Below are 24595 nucleotides of genomic sequence, written 5' to 3'. Positions count from 1 at the left end.
TATTATGGTCAGCGATGCGAAGACCGAGAAGTTGATGAAGGAATACGTTAATGGCCCCCATTATGGCCACAAATGTGAGTATTCCTCGAGAACCTGAACCCGGCATTTATCAAAAATAATATCAAACAATAATAGGTTGAATGGAAGTATACGGCGTTTGCACCAGCCAATGGATGGAGGTTTCGATCATCTCCAAGAAGCCATAGGGAGTTGATCTCGTTAATCATCGATGTACTGCGCTCAAACGGTTTTCGTGCCACGAACCTTATAATAGCATTTTTATTTGAAAAGGGCGCGCGGCACAGATATTAGGGAACTTAAGCAACGATAACGGCGACGGCTACGAGAACGTCATCTCAAAATATACCTTCGCGTTATTTTGATCGCTTCGTGACTATTTCAACGTTTCTAATATGACAGGGGTGTGGTAGTTCCTCAAAGATGACACTGGTAGGAACGGCGCTTAATTTTGGGGAGGAAATGAAAGTTTATCCTCAAGTGCTGACGTTGTTCATAAAACCTCAAATTTGGCTATTTCAAGTTGTAGTTTTGCTGACGACGTCAAAGAAATGGACAAAAGTGAAAAACGCACGAGCAGGGCGTGCAAAGCTATTGTTTTTGCCTACTAAATATGCAAATTTGTGACGTTCTCGTTGCCGTCGCCGTTGTCGTTGCTTAAGCTCCCTATTTTGATTGGTTCACTTAAGGACGGTGCCTACTATTGTTATTGCGCAAACGTTCTGCTCATCTCGATATACTCGGATTCCAATCGGCGGTGCTTATTAATACAGGGATATTTATTGCGCGGTTCAAAACTATGCAAAGAAAGCAGAACTAAGCAAGTGTTCTTGATATCCAAAAAGAAAATTGGGGGTAACCACACATTTTTCAGAGATAATTAAGCTTGAATTTGGAAAAGAACGCCTTACATTGGAGCTTTTTACAAACATCATTAATTATCTTCCAAAAATGCGTGGTTACCCCCAATTTTCTTTTTGGATTTCAATAACACTTGTTAAGATCTGCTTTTCCCGCGTAGTCAGTAAACCGCACAAAAATACCTTGGAATTAAAAGGCATCGTCCTTAAAGAAACCCGTGCGCCCATTGGTTTGTTTGAAATTGTTGCCGCAATATCTAATAAAAGAACCTTAGGATTTTTTTTTTTTTTTGGTCAATGAAACTTTGTCTCGATTATTTGGAGAAATTGAAGGCCTGAAATATTTTTCTCGAGATTATCGTCCAAACAATTCGATCAGTTTCATGTAAATTCACCAACTTCGAATTCTCACGGCTGGACTGGATCTAACATGGAATGGAGGCTAATGCGGGCAAATCTTTTCAAATGCAAATTAATTTTCCCGCATTAGCCTCCATTTCATGCTATATCCAGTCCAGCCGTTAGAATACGAAACTGGCCTATTGATCAGACTTTTATACTAGTTTAAAATACAGGAATGATTATACCCCTTCTCCAGCCATGGTGAAAATACACCCGACAACCATTTCGAATGGATTCTGTTTTCTTTTCCTCCCGCTCCCGACCCAGCACCTTTCTTTGTATTTTAGACAAAGCCCGAGCATCTCGGCCTTGATTCGCGTGCCTTTTACTCAGAAGAAATCCCCGTGTAAGTACAACGTGCACCATCAAAACGAGTTCTGAATGTTTGCGACTCTATATTTAAAGAATAAGCCTTGCATTTCTTAAGATCAGAAAACCCAACAGTTCAATGTCCAGTTTGAGAGCTGAAGAATAGATTTAAGTTATAAAAGTTAACTTATAAACGTTTGTTTTCTAATTTCGACGCAATGGTTTCACAACTACCGCCTCAAAAGAACGTGCATAGTTCACCTTACTTGATTTTAAGCTCATTTGATGTTATCTCATTTAGTTGTCAGGAATATAACGTTTGTCAAGCTGCAATGCTAGGTCTTTAGCTAAAGCACGTTTCGACCAAAGAGAAACTAAACCCCAGGGCCAGGACCTTTGGTACCTGCTATTGTTGTTGCGCATACGTTCTGCGCATCTCCAGATACTCGGGTTTCCTATTGGTAGTGTTTACTAATGCAGGGATATTTTTGCTAAGACTATGTGAAAAAAGCCGAACTTAACAAGTGCTCTTGGCATCCAAAAAGAAAATTGGGGGTAACCATACATACCTTGCTTTTGTATTTTAAAGCTTATTAAAATATTATTGGATTAATTGTCTTTGAAAAATGCATGGTTATCCCACTTTTCTTTTTGGATTTCAATAACACTTGGTTAAGATCTGCTTTTCTTCCATATTCATACAACCGCGCAAAAGTAGGCAGCGTCCTTAAGATGAAACACGAGAAACTGATTATGGCCAACAATATTGATTGTTTTTCTTAGATTTGTGTATCATGCCAACCAAGCTCACAGGAAACCCCAACTGCCCACAGGAAAATAGTTTGCTCCTTGCTAAAAAGTGCGTTGCAAAATACATCACGAGGGAGGCTTGTAATCGTAATAACGGGACCTGGACAAAGTTTATAACAAATTATCTGGAGAAAACTGGCGGTGTCTTGAGTACCTGCCACAGTGACAGTGGCTTGAGGTTGGCCAGAGGATTACCATACGAGCCACACAAGGTATCTCAAGGAGCTGATCTACGAGAACAATATGTTGTCCTTCACGAAACTCCTGATGTGATCTACGCCCCTTCCACTGTTGTAAATCACAACGGAATGAACATGGAGGGAAAGTTTTCATCGTACAAGTGGAAGGTTCCTTGTTTTCCTACCAACACAACTCAGAGATGCGTATTGCGACTGAGGTGAGCTTAGAGTGGTTTTCAATAGAGTGTCGAAAGTAATTAGCAAATTGCTTTGGTTTTTCATTACGTCACTCAGTGATTGGTTCAAAGTTCTCACGCCACTTTTTCAACCAATCAGAAGCAAAACCAATCGTGGCTCGCGCTTGCACATTTTCCCGCGCTTTGTGTCGGCTACGTGTAATTACTTCAAGTTTTGATTGGTTTACTGAATTGTCTCCTTCCTTTTTGATTGGCCAAAGTAATTACTTTGGTTTTGGTTTTACGACACTCAATTGAAAATCGCTCTAAAAGTATGATAATAAAGACGACGACGACTTTATCGCGACTTTATAGCGACGACTTCATTCTCTACTTTGTAGGTGGCTCTTCGCCCACTCGGCATTTTTGGGCAGTTATTAAGTCAAATCAAATCAACTGAAATCAAACACTGGTTTTTGAGGAGAGAGAAAAACCGCAGTATCCGGAGAAAAACTCCTCGAAGTAGAGTAGAGAACCAACAAATTCCGCCCGAACACAGGTCAAATTGGTAGGAGGCGAGTGCTGTCACCACTGCACCATCCCTAAGGCTGGCAAGGCCCGCGAAACGGCCACTCTTGTCCACAGAAAAACTATTGTTCTTAGAATTTGCTCTAGAAAAGTTAATTAAAACTTACTTTTCTTTTGCATGCGCAAAATTTAAGGACGAACGACACGATTATGTTGTTCATTCAGCATTACAATTACCACAGGCTGACCAGTCGACTCGGTTGGTTGAGCATCGGACTACTATGAGGGGAGGACGCGGGATCAAAACTCCGGCCGAACCAACACTCAGGGTCTTTCAATAACTGAGGAGAAAGTTCTGCCTTTGTAATGACATCTGTAAACGTTAAGACTCCCTAGTCGTCTCGGATAAGGACGATAAACCAGATAGGCCCCGTCTCGCAACTCTTCGATGTTCATAACCCCGTGGGAATTTAAAAGAACCCACACACTATTCGGAAAACATAGGGCATGGAGTAGTTCCCGGTGTTGTGGTCTGTCATCTGTGGTACATATAGCTAGAGGGAGGTAAATTAGAAAACTGTAAAAGATTAATTGCATCTCCTTCTATAAAGGTATGGTATCGTATTTGTGAAGATGCCCTGATAAATCCCGCAATTTTTGACATTTGTTTTAGAGATTCTTCTTCGTATACCTGAGGGCAATTAAGGCGTATTTTAAAAATTTTCACAAAATTGAAAAAATTTGAAAAAACAAGTGAAATTAATCTTTAATTGCACAATCGAGGGCGCATTGCGATTACATGTTTATCACAAAAAGGGCAAAATATTGAGGAAAGCCAGTTCAGTGCGGCGACAAGCTCTCGCTCGGTTAAAGTTCAATTCAATAAATCGTTGGTGTCAACAGAAATAGTGCTTAAAAATGTATTTTACATGAGGACAAAAAAAAATAGTTTAATCGGGAAGAAGATTCTCTTGTAACTTTGCTTGTTCTAGATAAGCAACTGTTAACCAATCAGAATCAAAAATGCTCTTCTCAGCCAATCAGCATCCAGTAATTTTGCCCCGTATGTGATTAAGCTTTTTAAGCGCCTGGTTAAATATAATGGTCGTCCAACCACATGACCACAAGTAAAGTAATTGTCTTTTATCTCAGTCTTAATTTTAAGTTCGTGGGAGTTGTGGTCTCCCTTGCCTGACTCTCGTGTTTCGCGCTAGCAACATCCGCTTATGCTATTTTTTGTTCCTAATTAGTTTATCAGTGTCCACTAGTTAGGACTGGATCAGGATCGAGATTGCTACTCAAAAGGCCAACATGAATACGTGATCTATGTTTTTCGCCTCATCCTACGGCTTCCAAGACATAGCTATGAGGGCAAATCGTGGACAAACTCACTGACCTCAATTAACGTTTTCCTTATAAACACAGCTCGTGATAACTCGATTACCAGCTGCTGTTTCGGTGGGAACGGAGCCCACGCGAAGGAACGGATTCTCAGAGGGTAGCGGAAATCAAACTTAAGCACGAGAGGGTCGTCATAATTAACAATACGTTGCTACAAGAGCTCAACCTTGGCCAATGTTGGCCAATGATTATTTTATATAAGTATCCTAGATTGAATTGTTTTTTTCATATTCTTTGCATTTTTTTAATGTCTAACACGCAGATACAACATTACCACCGATGATGTCCCTCGTGAGTTTACTGCCAAAGATAACGACAAGTAAGTCATCAATCATTTTTGCTCGGATCTCAACATCATTGAATAATTACCTTTTTCACTGGTTCGAAAACTTTATTCAAAAATATTTCGGCAAATATGCAAACATTAGTTCCTCCGGTTTAAAGTGTTTCTTTCGTGGGAGTAAGGGTCTGCTTTGTAAGCTGCATTTGTAATTTGTTTACCCACGGATCATTAAGGTGGCTCAAACCAATTTCAACATTTCAAAGAAACGTTCTTATTAGAAGGATTCGCACTACAACATTTTCTCAGTTAACAGCAATGTTATGGTACCTTATCAAATACCAATTATTGCTGAAAAAGATTCAATCAGGTTTGTGACGTAAAGGTTACCGTGGCAACAGGAAAGCCCTGCAAAAATACCCCATATTTTGGTTTTAGCTGCTAATATCTCAAAAACGAACTCGGTGAGCCCCATTTTTAATTTCTGAAATTTAATTAACATGCCAGAATGAAACTTTCTACAAAGTTCAAAAAACGTCTGTGGAGCGTTTCAGAGCCACATTAAAAAATTGAAAATTTAAAGTAGCTCTGAATCCGCTCCACAGAATTTATTTAATCTTTGCAGAGAGTTTTGTCTTGGCCTGCTCATCGCTTTTGTGCAATGAAAAATCAGAGTCACCCCGTGCGTTTTTCAGATATGAGCAGCTAAAGCCAAAATATAGACCAATTCGGCTAACTCAATGTTGTACCCAATTCAAATCCTCCGGGAGTAAAACGTTTTGTTCCAAGAATTTCCATATCATTTAAATGTGAATGCTTCATTGTCATGCAAATTCAACACACAAAGAATCTTAACCCCGAGAGATTTGAATTGGGTACAACATTGAGTTAGCCGAATTGGTCTATTGGGTGTTTTTGCAAGGCTTTCCTGTTGCCCTGGAAACTTATAACGTCATAAAAATGACTGCATCTCTTTCAGCAATAATTTATGTTTTACATGTGGCACCATACCATTACTGTTACGTGATAAGATGTTGTAGTGTCAATCCTTGTAATAACAAGGTATCTTGAAAGTTAAAACTGGTTTGAGCCACCATAAGAGCGCTCATGAATTCGTTCAACACAAGGCGGAAAGAGGCGTATAAGCTCCTTGTTCAACATGTGTCCGTGCGCACATTTCGGATCAAATTGGAATTTGGCAGTGTTGTTTTTTGAGATAAGGAGAGAAGCGGAGAAAATTAAACCTCTCGGAGCATGAAGAGAAGCAACTAAAGACTCAACCTACATATGACGCCAAGACCGGGAATCGAACCCGAGCTACATTGGTGGAAGGCGAGTGCTCTCACTGCAATGCGCTACCCCTGCTTTTCTGCTTATCATTTAAAGTTTGATAGATTACAGGCGATCGCCTTTCCCCACCAGTCTTTACGTGTCTTTTCTTTTTATTTCAGGCTCACAAACGATCCTCAAACGAACGCAACCGACGGTCAAACCAAACTTCAGCTTGCCTTGGACACCACACAGGTCGGCAGAACATTCCAAGACAGAAGTCACGTGATTCTCCTCAAGCCTCGCTCTTTGCTCCCGGTAAAATACCAGAAGGCGAACATTTTTTACATCGCGGGAATGGGAAAGAGAGGCAACATTGTGCAAGCTTATCCGGCCATGGAATATCGTTTTCATCCTGAGCGATTGAATGTCACTACCGAAGATGTAATTTGTTTCGTCTGGTCTGGTAAGGAGTATTTGCATCTTATTGTATAAAAGGAAAGAGCGCTAATTACTCGTGACTATTGCTGAATTCGGTTTTCGCATGATAGCGATAATTATCAAGGCCAAAGTTCATGTTATCTGCCGAAGCCGAAGTCTAAGGCGGGTAACAGAAACTGCGGTTGATTAGGTGCATTTCTGGACATTAAGTGGCGGTTGGCAGAGTCGTCTTTCCTCTTCTCTGCTGGTTAGTGTGTTAGATGACGTCACTTCTGCATGCGTAAAACTATTGTCTGTAGGTATGACGTCAATTCTACATATATAAAATCTACTGTCTGTAGGTATGACGTAAGAGAAACGGAGCAAGCAAGAATTAGCTGCGTGCTTATAGCCAATCAAAATCGATCTGGTGACACCAATGTACAATTCTCTCTTTTCACTCTGAAACCGCTAGTAACAATTTATTTTTAGGATATTTCGCCCATATTGTAGGACGTGAACGAGACTGAATAATCGCGAAAGACTTATGATAGAGTTAAGTTGTGTTTTGAAGTGTCGTTTTGGTCGACCATCGCCGCCGTAGATCTTAAGGTCGCTAACGTTTCGATCATTCGCCCATCGACATAGCGAATTGACAATGGGCCAACGTCAGCTTTCGAATGGACCTTTTTGGAGATGCGGCGGCCATTTTGATTTCTATTGTTTCGAAAGACATTATGGGATGCTCAGGGGGCAAATTAAAATGCTTTTACCCCCTGGGCATCCCATAACAGCTATTTGAAACAATAGAAATCAAAATGGCCGCCGTATCTGCAAAAAAGTCTATTTCTTTACGGTGTTAAAGTTACCATATCAACTCAGTTGATACACCCGTTTTTACCAACATTGACGACGAATTCTCAATGAGGTTTCGTGATGGGGCTTCAGGTGCTCACTGGTTCAATAGGCTGTTAAATTTCGGGTTCCGTTCGGGCGGCCGAATTGGTGTTCGAAAGTGCTCGAAACGGAAGCGCGAAGCGCACGTTTTGCATATATTCATCGCTCTTGGGTTATCAATTAAAATTAAAACTCGTAGTAGAATCATATCCCATGGCAATGCTCTACATTTCATCGAAGGGGTGTCTCACAGAGACTTTGATTATGTCTATAACTAGCTCAAAAGACCTACATCATCACTGACAACCTACCCTAGCACCATTCTTCATCATTTTGAAAAGTCTTTAAAATAAGGAGGAGATATTTTTCACTTCATAGGCACTTTTAAAAACCAACTAACAAAATAAATTGGGTTTCCTTTTCGGCAGCAACCACCCAACTTTAATTACGTGTCCAATCGTTTTTGATCCATGCAAACAGAAGCGAAACAAATTTTAGCAGTCTTGCATCGATAGCTCAGTCTAGTCGCGGCATGCATTGAAATTCCTAACCTCTCCTTTGAGAAAGAGACCCTGGGAACGAGCTTGTGAAACTCCTTGAAACTGTTTTTTCCTTCGTTTTCAGGTTCAAACAACAATCAAAACAATGACGGAGAAGGAAGAGCTCGTAAGAAAAATATTTCAATTTTAAAAACTTGTAAAGGAAAATCATTTAACTCCCTGAAGAAGTCAGGCCGTGCCTAACGAATAAAGAGTGTTTCCACATGACGTTACTGCGTCCATATTGGAGGAGTGAAATATTCTTTTGGGATTTGAACTCCATTTTTAAGCAAATTCTTCCTTTCGTTTTAGTGTGCAAATATTGCAACTGGTCACATGAGCGAAAACCCTCTTTTGGCAAAGAAAAAATATATATCCTCACAGTCATACAACAAGCCTTGCATTATTATTTTGTTTTTAGTCTCCAATTTATTTGCTGGTTAGATCTCCCAAGATCCAGCACTTTTACTTCGTTCAGCTGGTCCTTGCATAAAAAAATGTCTTCGAGTACGTTTTTTAATGGCCCCATAAATTGTCAATCCTAAGGGTATGTTCGATTGACCATATTCCGGAATAAGAATACTGGAGTGATTTCAATAAAACGGTTGCCGGTCTGGCGTTTTGAAAAAAACAACCCGAGATAATTAAGATATGTTTGAAACAGCATTTTAGCAGGGGCGGACGTAAGGGGAGAAGGCAGTATTCTGAAAAAAAAATTTTCACCAGTCAACTACGCCATTCCTTTGCGGTGCAGCCCCTCCTAAGAAAAATACTGGATCCGCCCCTGTGTTTGACAACTTTATGTGTGAATTACCGTAAAAACGAAGGATTTTTAACTTTTAGTGCATGTTTTTCTATTCCAGAATACAGTCAATCGAACGCACCCTAAGTTTTCATGTCAGTGCGAAAGGTCCTTAAAAAATCGGATAGCTGAAATAGAAAAAGACCCTGTACTTTGTTTATCGCCAGCTCGTGTGAGGAGTAGACTAGTTTATGCCAGTTGATATTGGCTCAGAAACGAGCTATTTTAGGTCGAAAAATTTACGTTTGGTTCTTTGTAATGAATCTTGGATTGTTATCAAAGTAACAGACCAGACGCACTGGCATCACTGGTATCGCAATAGCAAAAATCGGGCCCTTTTTTTTTGTTACTTTTTCCAGGCACAGATCGAACAAACGTATGCTGGGTAAAGGAAGGATGCAGTTCTCTCCAACCCAAAGATTGTTCCAGTTTGCCGCTTGAAGTTGTTGATTATCTGGATAAGTTTGACGCTGCCAAGTTGAATCTTCATCTAAACAAAGGATGCTATACCGGAGCAAAATTACAAGCTCAACTTGACAACTCCCCACCCTCCTGTAACCCGCCATGTTTCCGCATCACAAAGCCTGGGAATTACTGTTACATGAGCACGCGCAATAACAACTTCTCCAATCGACGTCACATGGGGCAGATCACTGTGCTCACCGAAAGGACGCAGTCTTAACTAAACATTTCCAGTAAAAAGTCATTAAGTCTTTGATAGTTTTGTTTCTGTATTAACAAGTTAAAATGTAGCTTTGAGATAGGATAACATTGTATGGCAGATTGCCTCTCGTTCTTCGATGCAGTCTGAGAAAGTAACACGGATTGCCATATTGTAAAGTTCATGCATGAAACGTTTACAGTATGCCATTAAAATCAAAGGTCCAGTATCTACCCGAGTTATCTGTAGTTTGTTTCGTCTTGTTTAACCCCCTGAGCAATGGCGGAAGGGGTTTTCCCTTTGCCCTTTCATGGGTCCATTTAGTTTATGAAACGTACCAGTGGTAAAGGGTATATTCGTGAGTCATGAATTGCCTCATTTTATTTCCCTTGAATTATGAAATAGCCTTTTTTCCGTCGTGAAACGTGATTTTGGTTATTGTTGTCAGCCGTGATGTTTGAAGATAACTCTGAAACTTGAATCAAATGAACTCTTTAATTCACTAAAGTGTGATTTTGTTTCGAAGAGGAACACTAGAAACTATTCAGTTGAATGTAAAACTACTTTGCTCTGCTGAAACGGCATTCTTTACCTGGACTCATGCATCCATAAACGAAAAAGTAGCTTTGAAAAATGTGCTCGTTCCAACATGGCAGAAAATAGTCAGGAGCCTCAACTTGTAAATAAAGAAGGTTTCCTTATCCAAAAGGCCAGAACAAGAAGCGAGCGAATAGTAGTGATGAGGATGACAGGCAACACATTGTTCTGGCTGAAGTTCTGAACAATAAGTCAGATTATAATAAAACGAAAATAATACACTTACTGGAAAATTATAGACGAACGGTCGACGTTTCGGCCATATTACACGGCCTTCATCAGGAAACTGCCGAGTCAGCTTGGGTCACGCAAGTGTCACGTGATAGCTGACTCGGCACGTCCCGTAGCGCACGGTCCCAAGTGTGAGATAGCCCCCCTTTCTTGTTAAGAGAAGGGCCTTCTACCCCCTCCCAAACAGCTTCTTTAATGCCACGTCTGACCCAGTTTTCTTCCTTGTCCAGGATCTTGACATCACTTAGCTCAAACGAGTACCCCGAGCCTCGTAAATGGTTATAGACGGCAGAATTCTGTGCCTCGATGGTACCAGGTCTTTTATGCTGTCCCATTCTCGAGCCCAGCGCCTGCTTGGTCTCTCCAACGTAGGTTTCACTGCAGTTATCCGAACCGCACCTTATCCCGTATACCACATGGGAGATCTTATCTTTACGGGGCATGTCCTTGACATTTACCAACTTCTGCCTTAAGGTGTTACATGGCTTAAAAGTGGCAGAAAAACCGAAGGATCTGAAGACTGACTTCATAGCATCAGAGACACCGGTCACATATATAGGGGATAGTTATCCGGATGTTCCGTAATCCACTAGGTCCAGTCCTCTGTTCTTGTCCCTGTCGCTGATGGTCGCGTTGCGAAGAACTTGATGCTCTCTGGAAGGCCCAGCTTGGCTTGGGTAGCCGCAAAGATTCAATGCCTTCCTGATGTGTTCCTTCTCTTTCTCTACTTCGTGTGGATGGCTGATTAGGGTGTTGGCTCCGCTATGTTCAAGGGTGCGTATCACGCCTAGCTTGTGTATAAGGGGGTGATGAGAACTGAACTGGAGGTATTGATCCGTGTGTGTTGGTTTGCGATAAACGCTGGTAGAAAGAGATCCATCGCTGTTGATTTTCACCAGGCAGTTGAGGAAGGGTAACAGGTTGTTGGTACACTACTCCTGTGTAAATTTGATGTTGACGTCCTGACTGTTCAGGTGGTCAAGGAATTTGCTGGTTTCATTTTTCTCTAAAATGACGAAAGTGTCGTCTACGTAACGAAGCCAAAGCCTTGGTCTCACGCCATTGTAACAACGAAGTGCTCTCTCTTCAAACACCTCCATGCACAGATTGGCGACAATAGGAGAAATCGGAGAACCCATGGCGCAGCCGAGAATTTGCTTGTAGAATTTCCCTTTGAATGAAAAATATGCCGTAGTAAGGCAGATGTCCACCAACTCAACTACTTCCCCTATGCTCAGGCACGTGCGTTCAGGAAGGGTTTCATCCTTTTCCAGCCTTTGGTCGATTGCTGTGATCGCTTTATCCGGTGGAATACTAGTTAAGAGTGCAGAGACGTCATACGCTGTTATTGTTTCCTCAGTGGCAAGTTTGATCTCCCTGATCTTTTAAACAAAGGCCTGAGTGTTCTTAAGGTGATGCGAAGAACAGCCTACTAACGGACGAACGATGTAAGCAGCATGCTTCGCTAAGTTGTACGTAACCAACCCAATGCTGCTGACAATCGGCCGGAGTGGAATGGGTAGAGGGCCCTTCTCTTAACAAGACAGGGGGGCTACGGTTCGTGCTATCGCACACTTGGGACCGTGCGTTACGGGACGTGCCGAGTCAGCTATCACGTGAAACTTGCGTGACCCAAGCTGACTCGGCAGTTTCCTGATGAACGCCGTGTGATATGGCCGAAACGTCGATCGTTCGTCTATAATTTTCCAGTAAGTGAATTATTTTCGTTTTATTATATGGTTCAACTGGATGACTGATACAATTCATTGTAATAAGACAGATTGTTCGACGGGGCCAAAAAAAAAAATTCATGAATCGTGAAATTTTATTTTCAGAGAAATGTGAAGTGGCAATTTTTCTTTGGAGTCCCAGTCCCCGCTACTAAAATCCCAACCGGAGTTATGATAGGGGAAAATATAATTTTAGAGCATCGATATGTTTTATGAAACAGTTAATGATATAACGGTGTGTTCGATTGACCGTATTCCGAAATAGCAATAGGAACTTAGAAATCTTTCGTTTTTACGTATTTATTATCCTTGTTGCTTCAAAACGAAGACATATCGTTTCAAATCATCACTCTAAGTATTCTTATTCCGCAATAGGGCCAATCGAACGCACCCTATGTCTTAAATGGAACATGAGATTATTAGAGAACGGAGACAATAAAGACGTGGAGGTATAACCAAGTCGTTAATGCTTGATATGGATAGTGGAAAATGGTCATATCTCTTTTGAAAGACAACCCAAGTGTATATATATGGACATAGGACTCGAACCTGAGAATGTTGATTAACTCGTCACCTAACCACTTGACTACCACACCGCTAGCTACTTAGGAATAATATTTTAAACACTATTTGATAATGATGTATTATCACTCGGCTACAAAGAACAATACACACCGCAAAAGGTCGTTTACCAAACTTCACGACAAAGCTAACCATTTTAAAATCAAATCTTTGGCCTAATTAATCTATTCCTAGTAAAAAACGAGCGATAAAAAAATAAGAAGAACGACGTTTCGTTCGCTCCACGGTCATTTTCATGTAAAAAAATTCCGCATAGATACAATTTCTGAAACAATGGAATGAAAGGTAAAAAGCTAAGTATTTACATACGAACAACAACAATAACAGAATGCGAAAATGAAGTGCAAATAAGAGGTGAAGAGAATGAAAACTATTAGAAATGTTAAGCAAACAGCTTCGCGCGGATGGAATCACTCTGTTTGTTTAATTTTGGCTTAAGGTCCCGAATAAAAAACATTTTAAAAAAAATATCAAGCATTTGAACTTGTTCGAGCACTTCCTCAGGATCCTAAAGTTCTTCGCGATTTCATGTGGCTTGTTTCCATCAAAATCGCGAAGACTTTTAGGATCCTGAGGATGAACACGGGAAATTAGATGTAACAAGGTTTCCCTTCACACTGATCACGAGCGCAGAGAACATTTACTTTGTTCTGAAGGAGTCAGTAAAACAAACCAAGTAGAATTGAAGCATAGAAAATTATGTTTACGAAATTGTAAAGCCTACGCTAACGTAAAATGTGATCAGGAGTGATGTGTTGTACGGATAGTTAAGACATATCGCCTTCATATACGTACATACTTAATTGACCACTCTTCATAGGGGGATTTTCAGGGCCAATGAAACACAATTCCAGCAGAACAGAGCATTCAACAACAACCGTTTCGATCTGCGCCTTTCAATAACATGCGGACTCTAAAATTCAAAGCTCAATCGATAAATGCGTTTTTCGCTACCGTCAATCAAATGTTCGGCGGCTCCTCCCAGCTTCGGACTATGTTGACTGAACTGGGCTCAACGACGTGATTTGATTACTGCACGCTCGACAGTAGTCGGAAGCTTGGGAGAGCCGCCGAACATTTGATTGAAGGTATTCAAAAAAAGCATTTGTCGGTTGACCTTTGAATTGAAAAGTCCGCATGTTATTGAAAGGCGCAGTAAGAATCCCAACTGGCCGCGGCGGCAAACCAGTTGGAACAAAAACAACAACAACAACAAGTTGCATTGGATGGTGAAAACGATGATGGCTAAGGCTGGAGTTGAGGGATATTTTACTAATCATTCCTTGCGAGCCGCGTGACAACGGTCTTGAGATTGTCTCAAGAAGGTGTTGGTGACAAGTTAATTAGGGATGATACTGGGCGTCGATCAGAAGGGTCCAGAAGCCATCCAAAGTTGTGAATTTCACACTCCAGCAAGACTATAGTACTATTTTGATCTTGGACGCGATGACGGCGAAGAATTGCAGGATGACTTGAATAAGTTATTCCAGTGGTCTTGTATTTGGGGTATGGAGTTTAAGGCCGAGAAGTGAAAGGTTTTAAGGGTGGCTCGTATAAGATCAATTGATGGTAGGGACTATTACCTTGGTGGGATTAAGTTACACCGATGTTGAGAAAGACCTGGGGGTTTTGGCTAGCCACAATTTAAGCTAGCTGGAATAATCACGTTGATGTTATTTCCTCGAAAGCTCAAAAAGTGCTTAACGTCCTTTACCGAACATGCAAGGACATCAATGATATTGTTGAAACATATTTCATAATATTTTCAGCAATATTTTCAGGATCGTTTTATTGTATGCAGAGTGTTGTAATGCACGGTACTTAAGAACTTAGAAAGGAAATTGAAACGTGCAAACCAAATTAAGTGTCGCAAACAACCTCGTCCCTCTCAGTTAATTTAAGTAACTTTCCCACGAGAAAATGCTTTAGGCGACAGCCGAATATCCGCCGATGTTATTGGAAACACGAGGACCGTCTTAGCGGCTCTTTCTTATAAAGTTGTAATACAGACCATGTTAGTTATCTTAACGTAATTATCTGCAGTGTTAGTTTTCCCGCGGTTAGCCTGCACGGGTTAGCATAAAGGACCGCGGAAACTTCGGTTTCGTTTGCCATCAGTTAATCTAACAATTTAATTAACTCGAATTTAGTTAGGCTGAAGTATCTACCGCAAGTATTTACCACAAGATATTCCGCTTTTGTTGTTGAGAGTGTTTTGTATAATTTTTCAAGCTCTCTGACCAATCATAACTAAGCAAGAAAATATATAAACGCCAGTTTTTGAGAAAGCTAGAGAGAGTTGGCTGTCGGCAACGGCAGAGAGCTGAATTTCTACGCCAGAATAAAAAAGTTGAAAAGCCGAAGCTGTGTGTGCAAAATCTGTCCCATAACAATATTGGTACAACGAAATTACTTTATATTGCTTGGGTTCGCTCGCGCTTTGAATATGCTAGCGTGGTATGGTCACCTCATACCAAACGAAACATCAACAATTTTGATCAAGTACAACGCAGGGCCACAAGATTCATTCTTGGAAGGGATTATTCTGAGTACGAGCGCCTTAGTAAGTTAAATTTATTACCTTTGAAGTATCGCAGAGAAATTAAGGATTTAGTTTTCTTTTTTAAGTGTTTTAAGAATATATATAAATTAAACATTTTCGATGATGTACCTTTTCGCTCTTGAACTAAACCGCTTAGAAATGTTGATCATTTAACGTTTGATGTCCCTTTCAGGAGGACTGACGTCTTTAGAATTCGTTTTATGTTCGGATCTGTCGTCTGTGGAACGATTTACCTCTTAGTATAAGAGAATCAAATACCTTGTCAATCTTCCGTAAGAATTTGATAGCCCATTATTATGATAAGTTTAATGTAGATTTTCTTTAACTTTACATTGTATTTTACCTAATCATTAGTCCATTCATGGTAACTTTTAAGATAATTTTATTACTTAATTAATTTTATAGATTTATTTATGATGTAATAATAGGTGACTTATTTTTAAGGGGTCTGGTGTCCTGTATTAAGCCTACCTCAGATTGAGGGGTTGATTGATTTGATTGTCAAACTTTTTTTTAATTGTAAATCCGAAACTTGATTACATTAATTAAATTTTAAGAAAAAGGGGAGACGGGTTCCTCTAGCTGCAAACAACAAGTAAGAGTTTCTAAAATGGTTCAAGGGTAGTCAGGTAATAACACTAGCGATGTGGAAAATTTTGATGGCGTGCAAATCACAGAATATTAAGTCCTTTGAGTCGAGGCGTTACTCTGATTGTTTCTTTCGGAAATTGTGATCTAACAATTAATTAAAACCCACTAGAGCAAGTTTGCAATCTTCAAGTCAATCTGGCAAATGTTAGCAAAAGTTATGTTGGCAAATGGTTTAATTTGCATCAACGTCACGGCGGACATTTTGGCCCGGCATTTTGGATGGCAAGAACAATATAAGCTCTCTCTCCGCTGGGAACTACACTTTATTATTATGCAAATTCTGTGAAAACAAATAGCCCATTTCCGAGTTGCTGCATGCCTCCGTTTCAAAGCGAGTCCTAGTGCACAACCATTCAAATGGAAATGAGTTGCGTATTCTTACGCAAATCAAACTCATTTCCCTTACTTCCCTTGAGCACCAAGACTCACTTCGAAACCGAGACAAACAGCAACTCGGAAATGGCCCATTGTATTGTACTGCCATCCAACATGGCCACCGTGTCACGTGGGTGCAAACCAAGAATAGAGTGTTTTCACGTGACGTCACGACGGTTATGAGTACCCAAATAATCCTCTGGGAATTGAACTGTCATTTTGTTTTGGTGGAAATTAAAACAAGGTCACTGATCACTTGAGTGAAAACACACTGTTGTAAATAAATGACAGGCATATAACAATGCACGCCGTACATACAGCTATTTTGAGAAACGTTGTAGGAAAAAGTGCATGCGACAATCCTGAAAGGTATTGTGGGTGATTTTAAGGGCACTGTTTTTCAAAGAAATTTAAAAGAATCGTACGGGAGGCCACTGATATATGTTTGCGAGTGCTGAAGGAAAGTAACAAAAGTAGGTTCGACAGCTACAGTCGTTAGCAACAGTGTATTGATCATATCCCATATTACCTTTCGGGATTGTCGCGTTCACTTTATTCTTGACAAACTTTCTCGAAATAGCTGTATGCAAATAAGCGGTTAGGTATTCTGCAGTTTAGCTGGCTATTCAATTTGGATGATTTCCTCCAGACTCTTGTGGTCACCCAGTTAGAACAAAAGGTCATTATTAAGGTCACTGACTGGAACAGCTAGGAGGTCATTATTGCAACATAACGACCTCTTATTCCAGCTCAGTGACCACAACTGATAATGACCTCCTGTTCCACCTCAATAAGGACAAGGTCTTTCACTTCAATGGGTACCGATACTTGATTATTGAAAATAACGACCCGTTCATAACAATGGAAAGGTGCATTAAGATAAGATAGCTGACAGTATGCCTGACCACAATGTCCGGTTTTGGCTCGAAGGGACTGAACCAAATTAACTTCTCACTTTGTTTATTTACTGGGGAAAATGGAGCTTGAAAAAAAGTTCTCTTGTGTAGTGGGACTTCCCACTCTTTTTGTCCTTTCGGTTCACGCCTTATCCCGTAGGGAATATCTATAAAACAGTTTTTATCTTTACCCAACATTCGTTTAAAAGTTGAACGGGTTGAATGCGTTCCAACAGTACCCTTTTTAAGCCCAACGCTTTGATTATGAGGAACTTGGAGCAAGAGACAAAACTTGTCCAGCTTTACAGCCTAATGTTAGCATGCATCAGTGTGTTATATAAATGTTGAAAGGACTATGCAAGGGCTTTTGACTCCATCTATAATGTTCGACAACAATGGAAATGATGAATCGATGTGGAATAAAAGTTTAAAGCAGTTAAATTTGATTCAATACCCTTTGAACAAACATTTTTCTACACTTTCGGCAATTTTGAACGACCTGTTTAACACTCTGGCCAAACCGTTTAAACTCGCCTTAATAATCTATCATGACCGTTCTTCGAAGGCTTACGTAAGAGAGCTTGACCCCACCCAATAAGACACTATGCGCAAGAGGAGCCCACTTTTACAATTGTTACACCCCTTCGACCACATTTCTAAAGAATATTGGGTTAGGTAACTGCACCCAGTGAACCAAGAAGGTCGAGTTATCCGTGCATCTCCGCTTCAGTGCTGTTACAACTCATACTGAAACGTTTAGCATGCAATTTTCAAGAGACGTTCAAGGTAATTTTCAGGCATGGACTTGTTGTCGTCTCACAACTAGCTTGTTCTCAGATAGCAACGGAAGGACGTCATGACGTTAAAGAACCCCTGAGACACCGTGTCCGCAAGAAGTAGAGCAAGGAGATTTCCTAGAGCAGAAGTTGATTATTGATTTGTATTCATTTAAACATACAACAAATGGTCTTGGTAATATGCTCTTTATATGTTAATGACTGATCAATAGATATTCCATGCAAGGTTCTTTGACACAACAACCGGCTCAATTTCTTTTCCAAAACGTTATATAGCTAGTATGGTCAGTATGGAAGTTGGCGAAGCAGTTGTCAAATAGGCACACTAACAAGAAGCAGCTTAGTCTCAATAGGATTGATTAATGCTTGATACACTTTTTTAAGTCCTTAGTCAGATTCCTAGAAATTGTCATTAAAACTTAGAGTCACTGAAGTTCCACTAGCGATGAAAGCACAGATCGTTTGCAACTAATCTTTAGAGACAGAGATGATGCACGCAATGTACTGGTGAACGAACAAAGATCTTTTGTTTCGTCCACCAACATGGCGGTGATAATGAGGTAACGTGAAAACCACCTATTCATGCAGTTTTTGGTCCACGCAAAAGGTGACAATTAATAATTATAACGCTACGTGCGTCGGCAGCCCTCGCTGAATTGGCGGCTTAATTTCCTTTGCCCATGCTTAATGCCTCAAACTTCCCAATTTTAAATCAATGGGAACGCCTTAGGACAATGCAATAATGAGCTCCCTTGTCTGCATGGATAAATTCCAACGTGGTAGTCAGGTTGTTCGTTTGCAAGTCAGCTATAAATTCAAACATTGAAAGGTCAAGATTGGGCCGCTGAGGTTTTTCATTTGCAACTTCTTCCAACGTTTGCTGAACAGCGGAGCAAATTTTGTTGTTCTCATAAGGTAATGGAAGTTTCAAATAAGGTCTTGTCCTTTAAAATATGTAACTAAATGAGTAATATATCGATCAAGTTGGCGACTAAAGGTGAAGAACAGCGAAACAAAAGCTAGCAACAAAAGCCAAGAGAAATATGGCTGCAGCTACAAAACAGTATGAGTTCCATGTTGTTCACATTCCGTTTTATGTCAGTAATATTACGGTTTATTTGGAAGGCTACAATAGCTCACCTTTAATTGCTCGTTTCAGTTTAAAACACAGCCAAGAGACTGTTTGGGTAAGTTTTTAATTTGCTTTTAATCAAAAAAATCTACGCGTGCTAAAATTTAGTAGTTTAGTTACCTTTTGTTTTTGGAAAAGCTTTCTAATATCTGGTTATTATTATTTTTAGTAACATCCATCACATATTCCTTTCACACGATAATCTTTAAAATTAGATTATCAACTTTCACAACGAACCTTGTAGGTTTTTTTTTCAAACAGTAAGTATATTAATCGAATTTAACGACTTCTCCGTAGACTTTTCCTTGATTGAGCCCTCTTCGCGCTTTCTTTTAGATTTATCCCTTGATTATTAATTATCGATCTCAGTTCGAGTGCAAATGTAAATTGCACGAAAAGTGTCTCAAAGGTAGGTTGTAACCTCAGTGAAAATTGTCACTTTAAATTCTGAATTAAATAAACCGAATCGGTTCATTAGGTTTCGACTTGTAGGCAGGTTAGGTATGGCCCCTCAAATCAGACAAATACCGAAAACTCCGTTACGGGTAAACGGCTACAGGAAACCAATCCCTCGTGACAATGCCCAGTTTTTCTGGTGTAGGGAGAATAACGTTTAAGAGGCTTGCGCTCAACTGTAATGACCGCCATGTACAAGAAGTACAAGAAATGGCACAGAGAAAACAGAAATGGTTTAGTGATGGTTTGCATTTCGACACTTTCATTTCAAAACCATTTATTTCGTTTGGCAAACCATCACTAAACCATTTCTGTTTTCTCTGTTCCATTTCAATTTCTTTTATTTTTGGAGGTCATGATGGCCGCCCATACAATAGATCAGTTCTGATTGCTTTTGATTCCTTTTGTTGGACTATCTAATTCGGGCTTGTGACACGTGTCAGAGTCAACTGGAGGTTAGCTGCCAACAACCTCATATTTTCTCAATTTGTGACTCCAATTTTGTTCTCGGAATTCGGGCCGGGATGCATGTAGTCTGCAATTCTTGTCCATTTTGTTTTAAGTCCTCCACCCAAATTATCCATGAACACGGTTTTCCGAAGTGGTGTACCGATAAATTTTTTTATTGCAGAGATTCATGGTCCAAATGTCTCTCTCCCGTGCAAGAGAACATGAAAGACGAGAGGCAAAGACCAAGAGTTTTTGTTGTTGTTGTTGTTGTTGTTATTGTTTCTGTTTCTTGAAAATCTACACCTTTTTACATTGGTAATTGAATAGATACATCATATTTTGCTTTGGCTCAAGCAAATTCTAATTCAGTTGTAATAACAACCTTAACTCAGCATTTTTTTGTCAACTTCATTTGGAATTTCTAAATCAAGGCTCAACAATAATGTGTTATACGCGAAACAAGTAACTCGACTAAATGACAAAAGAAAATTGTTTCTTTGTACAAGCAAACGAACGGAGCACCTGTCCGTCTTCACACAGAAATGCACTGATTTTTTATGCATTTAATGGACCATTTTAAGCCATCTAGGATATCATGTGACAGTCAATAGAAATCTTTCCTGTATAAACGTCTTCCCTTGCGTTTTAGATAACATCTTCATGCTTTGAAATTGGAAAAGGAGTAACGCGACAACAACCTGATGTTGGCGGTTTTCTATCAGTTACTCAAATTTGCTCGGACTACTTCTCAACTTCCATTCTTGGTTTTATTTACCTTTTTGTTTTTGCATGATACAGGACCCACGATGCTATTAAAATTGTACAGGTGTATCAATCTTTATCCTCAAAATCTCCTGTGTTCGCTTTATTCGCTGAGGTAGATATCCATTTAAATGTTAAGCGTGTCGCTTGCTTTTACTTTCCTGGTTTGTTCTGCGTTGTGCATCATCATAAACTCAGCAGCTGTACCAATCTTCAGTGCTGAAATTAAAACAGTTATCTTTTTGTATATGCATTATTTGACGAGGAGTAGTCAATCTACTTTATAATGAACGTGTTAACAAGTCTGCGTGCATCTTGGTCTTTCATCGAAAACAATGCTTTCAAATAGTTCATCTGTTTCACAGTGTCACATCCCAGAGACAATTATCTCCTGTTTGGCAACGTATAAAAATAAATAGGGAGTGGGCTTTTAAACTAATTGATCTGAATGCTGAGACCAGTTTTTGAGCAGCCGATGACCGGGAATTGTAAGTATTTTGACTAAAACGGATTTCGTAAATTATCCGGAAGCTGATAGTTAAGTGCCATGCATGTTGACTTCTCTCATACATGTAATATGCGCTCTAAAATTAGACAGCTCAGTAATCGGGCCAAAATTTCTACAGTGCGGACCGCTTGCCTTATTGACGAGGCGTTTCAGTGAAATATCTCATTCTTGGGTAGAGTCAAAGGTTTTGAAATTCTACGATGCCAAAAAACTTTAACGTTTCTAACTTATAACGTCAACAAGAGTCACAGCCGAGGAAAATTGTCTCCTTAGCTTTTATAAGGGGTAGAAAATGGGTCACCCGTTATTTACGGGAAGCAAATGGTTTGCTTGGAAGATAAAAGATAATCCTTTGATTTTTGAAAGAGAAGATTTGGGTAATTTAGTCGCTGGGAGTGAAATCTGGGAGAGATCAAATCTCTTGAAACAGCTGTTTATTACAAGGAGCTTGTCTCTTTTGAGGCTTTTCGTTAAAACCATTTGTTGATATGGTTCCATGTCTATTAGTGCAGCTTTCAAATGACTGTCAAAAATAGCTACGCGATTGCAATAGCCCTTTATTGTAATGCAAATGGAAACTAACCGTGAAAAGGGTTATTGCTGCGCTTGATGATTGGTTTAAAAATCTCGCGACATCATTTTATCAACTAATGAAAAGGAAAACCATAGTTAATAGAGGGGAATGGTTATGAAACCCGACAAATTTCTTTGTAACTGTTTGTTCTCTTTATTGGCCTTGACCGTGCACAAAACACAATAGTTGTTTACTCCGACTCCGTACTGAGGAACTAACCAATAGAAACGTGTTGGTTACGTAATTTATGCATAGTGTATGAGCGCAAAACAAAAGATTGTGCACGGTAGTGGGCTTTCTAACCTTAATCTCGGCATCTTTGTTTGCTCCTTTGATGTTTACCAATCACTACTTGAACGCGCGAATTTTCCCGCTCTTTGAGCAAGTTACCTGGAATTGCTACGAATTGGATTGATTCATTGTTCTGTATGCACCTGCTGTGATTGGTCTAAGTAATTACTTTGGTATTTGTTTTCGACACAATAGCCCTTTTCACGGTTAGTTTTTCTCATTTGCATTATAATGTAATCTAACGTGGATGCGAGGCAATTTCGGGTTTAAAACAACAAATAGCCCGAAATTGCCTCACATACATGCTAGATTATATTGTAATGCAAATGAGAAAAACTAACCGTGAAAAGGGCTATTGAAAACCGCTCTAATGACAAAGGTGCAATAAATATTTTTATTTCTTACTTTGATCGCGAGCGGGCGGTATCCTAAGAATCCTGCAATCTGATTGGTTCCGGGAGCGGGCAGTATTTTCCTATCTCCTGACCACGGTCATGGTAACCAACTACGCTAAGCGCAGAGTGAAGTTAATAGTTCTCCTACCTTGGTTTCTCTTGAAGTACATAATCAATTCGCTGACCTTCGTTGAGTCTGCCAACTTTGCATGGCTCAGGAGGGGGGTCTAGGTAAGACTCTGGTCAAAAAGTGAAGAGTACAAGTTAGTTTCGGTGGTATATAGGTTTGCAAAGGCGCCCTAGATGACGAGGAAGCGGCAAATTTAAAGTCTTGATATTTCTAACCCAAAGGTAAGATAGATAAGTAATAAAAGGTTACGTCGCACATGAGCCGATTGACACATAACCAATTCAGTTAAGCATAAACCAAGTAAAAGTGCTGCCATCCCTGGGACGCATTTCCAGTGTAGGCTTACCCCCAGCTATACGTCGCAGGTTTTCAATTGAGTGTCGAAAGTAATGAGCTAATTGCTTTGGTTTTGCATTACTTCACTCAGTCATTGGTTCAAAGTTCTCGCGCCACTTTTTCAACCAATCAAAAGTGAAACCAAAACCAATCGTGGCTCGCGCGTGCACATTTTCCCGCGCTTTGTGTCGGCTACGTGTAATTAATTGGAGTTTTGATTGGTTTACTGGATTGCCTCCGTCCTTTTTGATTGGCCAAAGTAATTACTTTGGTTTTGGTTTTACGACACTGATTGAAACTCGGCTCTAATGAAAGGTTACTAATTATCAAAATGCTACTGCGTCTGCGTATGTTGCTTGTGCTTATTATTGCGTCGTATGTGTAAACCAGCCTTTAGGGTGAACCGATGCAACAACTAATACTAATCCGCACAATGTTCCAATTTTTCATAAAGCTGCAGAAACTTTGTAATCCGACTGGTCCAATTTTTTTGTTCCTGCTTGAGGAAGGGTGTATATAAAGAACACAGCGGGTATTGACCCATTTAAGGCAAGGTCGTTCTCAGCTCAAACGAGAGAATATGGAGTTTAAGAAATTGACGACGCTTGCGACAACGAGGACGACACAAAACTATGATATCATGGGTTAAAAGAGAAAATAATCGAGCTGCACTTGCGGCAAGCATTTTAGACATTCTTGCGGCGTTCTACACAACCACGTGAAATCACCAAATATTTGAGGTTTTGATGACAAAGTGAGCATGCAACCTAAAATCTTTCATTCCCTGTTTCTACTCGAAAACCGCTCGAACCAATTTATTTGATATTTCGCCCACATTGAAGGACGCAAACGAGATGGAATAATTACGAAAGGCATGCGAGAGAGCAAAGTTATAGGACGTTTTCAACCAACCTGTAGGGACACCAATAACGATAGAGAAATGTACGACTTCTGGTGGACGAACAAAAGAAGGTAATGAGAGATCTTTTGTTTCGTCCATCAACATGACGGCTATAACGTCACGGGAAAACCTCCTACACTTGGAGGTGATGTTTTCGTCTACGTCGCTGTCATATATGAAAAACCTTAAATAACAATGACCACAACCAGGTTTTCTGAGCCAGCGAGACTGAGTACCCCAAGCAAACCATTATTTTATCGAAAACCGCTGGTCAGCAACCTTGGTTCTGGTCATTGCTGTCTGGGGTCTTCCGTCATATATCCTAAGGTCCCTAGAATTATGGATGACAGAAATGAAGTGAAAAATTGTGCTTGGTTTTTGACTCAAAGATCGGTTTAAAGCAACTTAGGAAAATCTTATCGCAAAAATGATCAAAAGTTGCCACTGAATAATTTGTTCATGAATTGTTTCGCTATGTCGAAGAAATCAAAACGTTATGTTAGAGGATAACAACCAGAACTTAATCCATAAGAAACTGTAGACCGCTGGCCCCCGTCGGACACTGACTTTAATTTTCATTATCCCGCGGAACGTCAAAAAAAAACGAATGAGAGCAGGGCAGGATTGCGGAAAATTAATTCAGTTTTTAAAGCAACGAAAGCATGATGCAATGTTCTCTCTCTGTTT

At 40.0% G+C, this 24595-nt stretch overlaps 1 protein-coding gene across 1 annotated transcript in view; it reads left to right on the top strand.

Annotated features, from left to right (window-relative positions):
• Positions 1-9780, top strand: part of LOC138008752 (protein DD3-3-like) — a 17632-nt gene extending 7852 nt beyond the window's left edge. The window contains exons 5-10 of the mRNA XM_068856057.1: positions 1-74; positions 2373-2796; positions 4946-5002; positions 6415-6698; positions 8174-8215; positions 9250-9780. The exon at positions 1-74 is cut by the window's left edge and continues 160 nt beyond it. Coding sequence (XP_068712158.1) covers positions 1-74; positions 2373-2796; positions 4946-5002; positions 6415-6698; positions 8174-8215; positions 9250-9572 — 1204 coding nt within the window. The 3' untranslated portion in view covers positions 9573-9780. The remainder of the gene's footprint in view (positions 75-2372; positions 2797-4945; positions 5003-6414; positions 6699-8173; positions 8216-9249) is intronic.
• Positions 9781-24595: the final 14815 nt, after the last annotated feature.

Source organism: Montipora foliosa, chromosome 6 (genome assembly GCF_036669935.1).
Source record: "Montipora foliosa isolate CH-2021 chromosome 6, ASM3666993v2, whole genome shotgun sequence".
Classification (NCBI taxonomy): domain Eukaryota; kingdom Metazoa; phylum Cnidaria; class Anthozoa; order Scleractinia; family Acroporidae; genus Montipora; species Montipora foliosa.
This window is presented reverse-complemented; position numbering and strand designations above follow the sequence as displayed.